Source organism: Anabrus simplex, chromosome 6 (genome assembly GCF_040414725.1).
Source record: "Anabrus simplex isolate iqAnaSimp1 chromosome 6, ASM4041472v1, whole genome shotgun sequence".
In the NCBI taxonomy this organism is placed as follows: Eukaryota; Metazoa; Arthropoda; class Insecta; order Orthoptera; family Tettigoniidae; genus Anabrus; species Anabrus simplex.
The window spans coordinates 319,014,731-319,025,574 of NC_090270.1; the positions used below are offsets into that span (position 1 = coordinate 319,014,731).

The following is a 10,844-nucleotide window of genomic DNA, read 5'->3' on the forward strand; positions in this document are numbered from 1 at the left end:
CAATGTATTCGAAACGTCGGCAAACTGTACGTGATATGCGTACAAGTACAACACGGTTCAACCCGGAAAATAAATTAAATAATTCTTCACACCGTGGAAGCTTCACTTCTAAGTTATATGATTTTAAGTATTGAGAAGGTGGAGCAATAAATCTTGTATTCAATTTAAGTTAATTCATAACAGTCACCCTGCCATACAGCCCACTGAGGTGGCAGCCCACAATCATGCCCCTATCAAAGTCAAATAGCTCTGTACCTTGTGCCATCTGCTTGTCAACTACAAGTCAACCGACATACTGAATTACCAGCCATCATGGGTGCCCCCCCCCTTTTTTTTTTTTGGTAGGTGGTATAATTTCTTCATAAAGACTACATAGAGCGTTATTATATCAGGTCAGCACTGACTCATGCATTGAACTACAGTGAAACCTCATTAGTGCGTTCCTCATTAAGACATATTCCCGCTTAGCACGTCGTAAATTCAGAATCCTGATTCTCATTACTTTAAATTTCTATAAATACCTTACTTATTGGGTCACAAATTTTTGCTATTACCAATTAGTACATTCACATTTTTCCTAGCCCTAAAATGTTCTTTGTCAACTCTTGTGAATGAAACTTGATTTCCAACTTGGGTAAGAGCCGTTGCCACAGTTGCATGATTACGGCAAAAGGCCTTGAATGCCTGAACTTCATAGAATAAGCTGTACCTTCAGGGAACAAGCCGTTAGCCTCAGGAATGTTTAGTTTTGCTTGCTGGTTAGCAGTTAGACTGCTGAATAACACAGTGAGCCTGTTTGCGCTTGTATTTCGTATTCCATTCAGAAGTTAGAAATTTATTTTGTGATGAGTGGTACAGCGAAGTGTAGCGAATATTTGTTGCATGATATGGGACCCTGTATCTGGATTAGGAACATAATCATGTGAAATTGACTAGCATGGTGCATATTTATCTTGTGATAGCCTAGTCATGGATACGGAAAAAGTCATAAAATTCCTTACTAATGAAAACAAAATTAAAATCTGTTAGAAGATGGACTGGCATCCGCATCTTTAAGCGTGCAGAGGTCGTGAATGTTGAAACTTGCCCCTTTGAGTTTTGACTTGAACTTGAGTTGGTCGAAGTTTTGTCGGATTCAAAATGGTGGCCAAAGTCATTCCTCACAATCGCACATGGTTGAGTGTAACCTCCAGTTCATTATCTAAGGGTGTGGCCAGAAAAGGTTTAATAACCCATTGCTCTGAAATAAAAATGCTTCTACTAACACTTGTTTTAGAAAGAGTGTGATCTGTAATAATACTTCAATATTTTTATAGGCCCTTGTGCACGTTTTCATATTTGTTCGCTCATTTTGTGTTTTTCACACCTTTTAATATTTTCCTCTCATTTTTTGAAATTATAGATATAATTTTCACCGTATCCGTGGATACCCAACATAAAATGCCCTCATGTCGGAAAGTATTGTATCTAGTGTTTCCATATCAGTGCTGGACAGTTTTTATTCATATATTCAGTAGTACATTTTCTCTTTTAACACATTCTTTTTCCTTGTCCCCCGTAGAAAACTCTTAATGAAGTTTTACTGTAGTTCAGTGCTGCAATTTGGAAATACCATATTTCAAATAGAAAGACCAGTTGCTCCTTGCAACCTGCATTTTGCAATGCTCACAGAACTGAACACTAAATACTCAAGACAAAAGATGCATCAATAATGCAAAAAGAAAATTAAATAAAAAAATGCCCTACTCCAACTTTGGCCAGTGATCATATATATTGTAAGTGTTTGGCTATTAGAAAATGCACACACACAATAACGAATATCAGTGCATGTCTTGGTTTCTGTGACTGTCAGTATTTATTGTTTTTCCCTAGTGGTTTAATGTTGGTCTAACACAGGTAGTTTTTGGTGACACTGGGATAGGAATGGGAAGGTATACTGTGTGACTTCAATGAAAATACAGATTCAGCATTTGCCTAGTGAAAAAATGGCTTTGATCAAATCAAATGGGGGACATGAGGAAGAGGTGGACCAGAGAAGCTCATATTTTTAGTTTTGTGCAGTTTCTCTAATCTAGTCAGCTATTGTATCTTTCATGTTCTCTGATTGCTCAGATACATCAGTATCCTTCGCTCTCGATTGGCTCGGATTTAATTCTTGACTCGTCATAAATTCCAAACTGATTTGAACGACTGGACAAAGTACATTCAGCCTCATAAAAAAATCTGAATATGAAAGTGGAATGGAATCCTACTCTCAGCCATCCTAGAAGTCATACTTCATTAGTTTCCCCATTCAGCTACAGATGAATGTTAGTATGGTGCGTAACACATAGTCTACAGTTGCATGATTATGGGAAAAGGCCTTGAATTCCTGAACTTCATAGGATAAGCTGCACAAATCCTATTCCCAGGTAATAACAAGAAACACAAAGAACATGAAAACCGAGCTCAATAGCTGCAGTTGCTTAAGTGCGGCCAGTATCCAGTAGTCAGGAGATAGTGGGTTTGAGCCCCAGTGTCGGCAGCTTTGAAGATGGTTTTCCGTGGTTTCCCATTTTCACACCAGGCAAATGCCGGTGCTGTACCTTAATTAAGACCACGCTGCTTCCTTCCACTTCCTGAGCCTTTCCCATCCCATCATCGCCATAAGACCTATCTGTGTCGGTGCGACATAAAGCAAAAAATGAAAAAGAAAAGAACATGAAAGTGAAGGAACATTTAGGTCTCACTAACCTGATACCATGAGGATCAGAAGAAGACAAGAGTTTTCCAAAAGAGGTTGGAGAGAGAAAGATGAATGTGAGGAGGCTGGTACAAGCAAGAGGAAGCAACACTAGGCTCAGTGTAACATGTGAGCTGCTCATTCTGTCAGTTGCACTCCACCGGTAAGGTTGTTTTACATTGCGCGCAAGGTTCTATTGGTTCCTACTTGAATTGGGAGTATTCTTTACAGCATAGCAAGATTTTATTATATTACAAGAATGTCGAACAATTTTATCAACATTTAACCTCTGTTGTGGATTTATTGGACATCATGCAAGAAAGATTCCCTCTGCGCCAATGTTGAACTTTATATCTTCTAGAACTCAATAGAAGTATTTGGATTTCACTTTAAAAACCGGCATATTACGATTTTAAATGTGCAATTTTAGAATATTCGTCAACAGAGCTCATTTTATTCAATTTTACAATAATTGTATGATAAATGTTCATATAGTTTAATTATACGTGACATAATCAATCAATCAATACTCAATCATTCAATACTGATCTGCATTTAGGGCAGTCGCCCAGGTGGCAGATTCTCTATCTGTTGCTTTCCTAGCCTTTTCCTAAATGATTGCAAAGAAATTGGAAATTTATTGAACATCTCCGTTGGTAAGTTATTCCAATCCCTAACTCCCCTTCCTATAAATTAATATTTGCCCCAGTTTGTACTCTTGAATTTCAACTTTATCTTCATATTGTGATCTTTCCTATTTTTATAAATGCCATTCAAACTTATTCGTCTACTAATGTCATTCCACGCCATCTCTCCGCTGACAGCTCGGAACATACCATTTAGTCGAGCAGCTCTTCTTCTTTCTCTCAATTCTTCCCAACCCAAACATTGCAACATTTTTGTAAGGCTACTCTTTTGTCGGAAATCACCCAGAACAAATCGAGCTGCTTTTCTTTGGTTTTTTTCCAGTTCTTGAATCAGGTAATCCTGGTGAGGGTCCCATACACTGGAACCATACTCTAGTTGGGGTCTTACCAGAGACTTATATACCCTCTCCTTTACATCCTTACTACAACCCCTAAATACCCTCATAACCATGTGCAGAGATCTGTACCCTTTATTTACAATCCCATTTATGTGATTACCCCAATGAAGATCTTTCCTTATATTAACACCTAGATACTTACAGTGATCCCCAAAAGGAACTTTCACCCCATCAACGCAGTAATTAAAACTGAGAGGACTTTTCCTATTTGTGAAACTCACAACCTGACTTTTAACCCCGTTTATAAACATACCATTGCCTGCTGTCCATCTCACAACATTTTCGAGGTCACATTGCTGTTGCTAACAATCTTGTAATTTATCACTCTATAGAGAATAACATCATCCGCAAAAAGCCTTACCTCCGATTCCACTCCTTTACTCATATCATTTATATATATAAGAAAACATAAAGGTCCGATAATACTGCCCGGAGGAATTCCCCTCTTAATTATTACAGGGTCAGATAAAGCTTCACCTACTCTAATTCTCTGAGATCTATTTTCTAGAAATATAGCAACCCATTCAGTCACTCTTTTGTCTAGTCCAAATGCACTCATTTTTGCCAGTAGTCTCCCATGATCCACCCTATCAAATGCTTTAGACAGGTCAATCGCGATACAGTCCATTTGACCTCCAGAATCCAAGTTATCTGCTATATCTTGCTGGAATCCTACACGTTGAGCTTCAGTGGAATAACCTTTCCTAAAACCGAATTGCCTTCTATCGAACCAGTTATTAATTTCACAAACATGTCTAATATAATCAGAAAGAATGCCTTCCCAAAGCTTACATACAATGCATGTCAAACTTACTGGCCTGTAATTTTCAGCTTTATGTCTATCACCCTTTCCTTTATAGACAGGGGCTACTATAGCAACTCTCCATTCATCTGGTATAGCTCCTCCGACCAAACAATAATCAAATAAGTACTTCAGATATGGTACTATATCCCCAGAAATCTGATTAATTCCAGCCGCTTTTCTAGTTTTCAACTTTTGTATCTTATTGTAAATGTTATTGTTGAAAATGAAAACCTACAACCTGTTTTCCAGTCATTGACCGGGTCAGGGATGTAATGAATGAAACATATATAGGCTGTTATTACAATTACTCCCAAGGTGATGTATTAATGAGTGATAAATGCTATGAAATGAGAATGGAGAGTGTTGCTGGAATGAATGATGAAAGGGAAAACCGGAGTACCCGGAGAAAAACCTGTCCCGCCTCTGCTTTGTCCAGCACAAATCTCACATGGAGTGACCGGGATTTGAACCACGGTATCCAGCGGTGAGAGGCCGATGCGCTGCCGTCTGAGCCACGGAGGCTCTTAAATGTCATTGTTATCATATGTAAATTTTATTACTTCTTTGGCCTTAGTCTCCTCCTCTATCTCGACATTATCCTTGTAACCAACAATCTTTACATACTGCTGACTGAATACTTCTGCCTTTTGAAGATCCTCACATACACACTCCCCTTGTTCATTAATTATACCTGGAATGTCCTTGGAACCTGTTTCTGCCTTAAAATACCTATACATACCCTTCCATTTTTCACTAAAATTCGTATGACTGCCAATTATGCTTGCCATCATGTTATCTATCCTTAGCTGCCTTCTTTGCTAGATTCAATTTTCTAGTAAGTTCCTTCAATTTCTCCTTACTTCCACAGCCATTTCTAACTCTATTTCTTTCCAGTCTGCACCTCCTTCTTAGTCTCTTTATTTCTCTATTATAATAAGGTGGCTCTTTACCATTCCTTACCACCCTTAATGGTACAAACCTGTTTTCGCATTCCTCAAGAATTTCTTTAAACCCATTCCAGAGTCTGTTTACATTTTTATTTACCGTTTTCCACCAATCATAGTTACTTTTTAGAAACTGCCTCATGCCTGCTTTATCAGCCATATGGTACTGCCTAACAGTCCTACTTTTAAGACCTTCCTTTCTATCACATTTATTTTTAACTACCACAAAAACAGCTTCATGATCACCAATACCATCTATTACTTCAGTTTCCCTATAGAGCTCATCTGGTTTTATCAGTACGACACCCAGGATATTTTTCCCTCTGGTTGGTTCCATCACTTTCTGAATCAGCTGTCCTTCTCATATTAACTTATTTGCCATTTGTTGGTCATGCTTCCTGTTGTTCGCATTTCCTTCCCAATTGACATCTGGCAAATTCAGATCTCCCTCTACAATCACATTTCTTTCCATGTCGTTTCCCACATAGCTGACTATCCTATCAAATAATTCCGAATCCGCGTCAGTGCTACCCTTTCCCGATCTGTACACTCCAAATATATCAAGTTGCCCATTATCTTTAGAAATGAGCCTTACACCTAGAATTTCATGTGTCTCATCTTTAACTTTTTCGTAGCTTACATTTCTTCTTTCACCAGAATGAACACACTTCCAAAGATTTTATCTGTCACTGATAAACATAACATTGTTACATCTATAACTGTTCATAGATTCACCATTTTATGTGCATCATTCCATCACATAATCAATTCATTCTTTTATATTTCATTCCACCGTGTAATTCTGTTTTAAGGCTTTGGCATATATATATATGTATCTTGGCTATGCTGATGATGACCCATACAGGGTCGAAACTAGTACCTCGTAACTTATTGTAATGGTTTTGTAAACATCGTAATTTATGTAAAGTATTGAGTAGGTGGATTAAACCTTGTATTTATTCTATATGCTCATACAAACTGCAAGGTTCTTAAAACATATCGGAATATGTTGCATTGGGACCTGTAAAACGTACACTATGACTGAATAGTTGCATAGCAGCACTGTGATACATATAATGTTAGTATGAAGATACTGTGTTATTATTCATCACCTGTAAGCCTTCATTGTGTTAGTGGTAAGTTAAACCACTAGCAAAAAAATAAATGTTGTTATTCAATGCTAGCAGTTTAACATCGCATACACTTCAAGAATATTTTTTAAATATATTCTTTCTGATGATTTTTGGTTATGTTCGTGTTTTTATGTTTTGACAAGTTAAAACCTTTCAAGATCAATTCTTTCTTATGGGCTTTCAGTGTGGTGATTTTTCTAGAGCATTTCTATTAACTTTATATTCTTTTTTCAAGACTGAAGAAGGCCCGATAGGGCCGAAACATGTATCTTTAATGTGTTTTTAATCAACATTTAATGTATTGACGAAGGTGGTCTACTGAAATTACACACTTTATTTACTGTAAAGTCAGTACGGAACAATCTTGGGATTCTTAAATTACAATACAGTCAAAACTGGTTAGGACGTTTTTTTGGGACTGAGAAAAAAAGTCATAAAGAGAAAACATACTAAAAAGTGAAATAAATTATGTTATTAAATTCAGAGTTAGGTTTGAACGTAAAAATAATTAAGATAAAGACAAAGAAATGTGTTTATGATTATAATTAATGAAGAATGGAAAGGCAGTTGGTGTAGATGAAGTCTTGGTTGAACTACTCAAAGTCCCTAAGAAGAAGGGAAAGGAAATATTTGTAAAGCTTTGTCAAGAAATGTACTTTGCTGAAAGACTTTCTTGAAACTATAATAATACCAATAACATAGAAAAATACTAAGAAATATGAAGAACACAGGACAGTAAGCTTAATATCTCATGCAGCCAAAATACTAAAATACTAGGAGGATTTATAGATATTGGAGAAGAACAGTATGGTTTTTGGTGTGGAGTAGGCACAAGGATGCCATACGTTTACTTTTATTGAGAGTTATAGGAGAAAGGTGCATAGACATACCGGATGCATTTGACAAGATAAGGTGGGGTAAGGTCATGAAAATACTTAAAAAGCACCGACTTGAATAGAGAGAGAGAGAGAGAGAGAGAGAGAGAGAGAGAGAGAGAGAGAGAGAGAGAGAGAGAGATATATCAAGGAATTGTATTACAACCAAACAGCAACAGTGAGTAACAGAAGAAATTGGTGTAGGGAGGGGAGTTAGACAGGACTGTTGATATCGCTAACTCTCTTGACCTGTCTTTGGTTGAAATCATTTGCAAAACTTTGGATGGAAAGAGAGGAGTCAACATTCGAGGCAGGAGAATTGAATGCATTCAGTTCGCTGATGAGATGGTGGTAATAGCCGAGAACACTAGGGCCACATAAAATCAGCTTCATGGTCCGTATCGCACTTCAATAGATTCACAATTAAGTATTTATTTATTTTCCACCTAGTCGATACAATGATTGCTTAAGGCAATTTTTAATGGTCAAAAGTGGTACATGTTTCGTATATTATCAACATCTTCAGCCACATAACACTGTTTAGATGAAAAATATATAAAATTGACAAAGTAATGCTTTAGCATTTTATATATTTTATATATAATATTATATAATAATTTTATATATATAATTTATATATATTTATTTATATATATAATTTTATATATTTTTCATCTAAACAGTGTTATGTGGCTGAAGATGTTGATAATATACGAAACATGTACCACTTTTGACCATTAAAAATTGCCTTAAGCAATCATTGTATCGACTAGGTGGAAAATAAATAAATACTTAATTGTGAACACTAGGGCCCTCGACAGAATGCTCAGACAACTAAACAATATGTGCAAAGAGTGTGGAATGAGCATATTTAAACAAAAAGCAAATTAAATTCTTGATACTTGGAGGCAAAGGTGCAAATGCAACAATCAAGAGAGAGAAACTATCGAACAAGTGAATATGTTTAAATACTTGGAAATATTATTACTGAAGACCTCCACTCTATAACTGATGTAAAAGCCTAAGTTGTTAGCTAAAGAAAGCTGTAAGAAGAAAAAGAAAATCTGTTTTGTGGCCCACTGAAGGGAGATCTGAGGAAGAGACTTGTATGATGTTTTGTATGGAATATAGTTTTATACGGTGCAGAAACATGGGATGCTATAGAGAGAAGAATAGAGGCATTCTAGATATGGATTTGGATGAGAATAGTAGGAGTGCGCTGGGAAGATGGAATGATGAACACAGAAGTGGTGAAGAGAGTGGGAGGAGAGAGAAGCATGATAGCTGTAATTCAAAAAAGAAAGCAAAATTGGATAGGACCTGTAATCTACGACATGTTTCCTAATTACAAGTAGGGATGGAAGGGATGGTAAAAGGGAAATGAGGACCAGCTGTTAGACAACATTAGAAAAGGAAGAGAAGGATATGCAGAGATAAAGAAAAGAGCACAAGACAGAGAGATATGGAGGTCTCAGCAAAAAGATGGAACAACCTATGATGATGATGATGATGATGATGATATAAAGATACTGAGTTCATCAATTTTCAGGAAAACAATCAATAATAGGTTCAGACTCCTTGGCTGATTGGTTAGCATTAAGGCCTTCGGTTCTGAGGGTCGCGGGTTCGATTTGTGACTGTGTCGGAGATTATAATCGCCTCGGATTAATTCTTATGGCTTGGGGACGGGTGTGTGTGTTTTCCCAACACTCCCCTCTTCATAATTACACAACGCGCCACACTACCAACTACCACAGAAACATGCAATAGTGATTACATCCCTCTGCATAGGGTTGGCATCAGGAAGGGCATCGGCTGCAGAACAGGGTCAGATCGACATGTGCAACACAGCAAGTGATAAATATCATTATTGATCCGTATTGAAGATACTAAGTGTAGGATGCTAAAAAGTTCATTATGCCACCTATTCAATACATTAGAAATTTTAAGCATTTAGAAATATATTATTATTTCCATATGAGCGCATATTTATATGCGAGCACGGGAAACACTCTTCACAATATTGTGACCAACTTATAAAAAATTAGGAGACATTATTTTTGGGCTTACCCTCGTAAGTTTCTTCACATGGTTATGAGAGTATTCAGGGGTTTTAGTAAGGATGTAAAGGACAAGACATATAAGTCTCGGGTCAGACTACAGTTAGAGTATGGCTCCTGTGTATGGGACCCTCACAAAACTACTTGATGCGAGAACTGAAAAAAATTCAAAGGAAAGCAGAACGGTTTGTTCTGGGTGATTCTGACAAAGGAGTATTGTTACAAAAATGTTGCAAATTTTGGGCTGGGAAGACTTGGGAGTAAGGAGACGAGATGCTTGACTATATGGTATGTGGTACAGATGTTGATTCCCATAGGGAACCTGAAATATTTGTTCCAAATGAGTAAATATGATATTATAAATTAAATATGGTATTATAAATTTACTCATTTGGGACAAATATTTCAGGTTCCCTATGGGAATCAACATCTATATCATGTGATCGCCAGGCCGGAATCAATTTTTGGAAATGAGACAAAGTCTTTCATAGTGCATTTTCACTGCCGGTGGCTCCAAGTAGCCTACGCAGTGGCTTCCACGGTATACATTAGCCATGCGTCTTGGCAGGTGTGCTATTTACCAACTGATGAGCCCAACTTAGCTCACTGGGGTGAAACACTGGCAACCAGGAATGAGTTAGCTGAAAAATTTATAATGTGCAATAATGGTATGTTTCAAGTTGTCAGTGGTGAGTTGGCGTGAAATGTGCGTAAGTAGAAGAATAAGCTTGAGTGGAGCTTTTAAAAGTGGAGAAGACCATAATATGAAGATGAAGTTGGAATTCAAGAGGACAAATTGAGGCCAATATCCATTTATAGGATGAGGTGTAAGGGATTGGAGTAAATTACGAAGGAAAATATTCGAAGTAAATTATCCAGGGAGATGTTTCTTGAAAATTTTAAGAAAAAAGTTAGGCAAACAATTGATAGGGAATCTGCCACCTGGGCGACAGCCCTAAATGCAGATCATTGATGATTGATTGATTAGAATTAATATTTGTTTCTATTGCAAATATCTGATAGGATTTCTTTTATATAATTTTGTGTAATACAGGATCCTCATCATGAACTGAAGAATCAAAATGTCTTGATTGTGTTGGGAAGTGAAGAGGCAACTGCAGAACATTTTAAATTGGACCTACAGTTAACTCGCACTGTCCTGAAGGAATGCCAGGAGATACTATATGAAGTTCGTCAGAAACGTCCAAGGCCACATCTGGATGATAAAATCCTTACTTGTTGGAATGGTAAGGATATTTT

General features: G+C 37.0%; 1 protein-coding gene across 4 annotated transcripts in view; it reads left to right on the forward strand.

The window, feature by feature from the left end:
* Nucleotides 1-10,844, forward strand: part of LOC136876530 (spermatogenesis-associated protein 20) — a 496,029-nt gene that overhangs the window by 114,171 nt on the left and 371,014 nt on the right. For all 4 annotated transcript variants that reach the window (XM_067150561.2, XM_067150558.2, XM_067150559.2 and 1 more), the window contains exon 8: nt 10,639-10,831. In XM_067150561.2, coding sequence (XP_067006662.1) covers nt 10,639-10,831 — 193 coding nt within the window. The remainder of the gene's footprint in view (nt 1-10,638; nt 10,832-10,844) is intronic.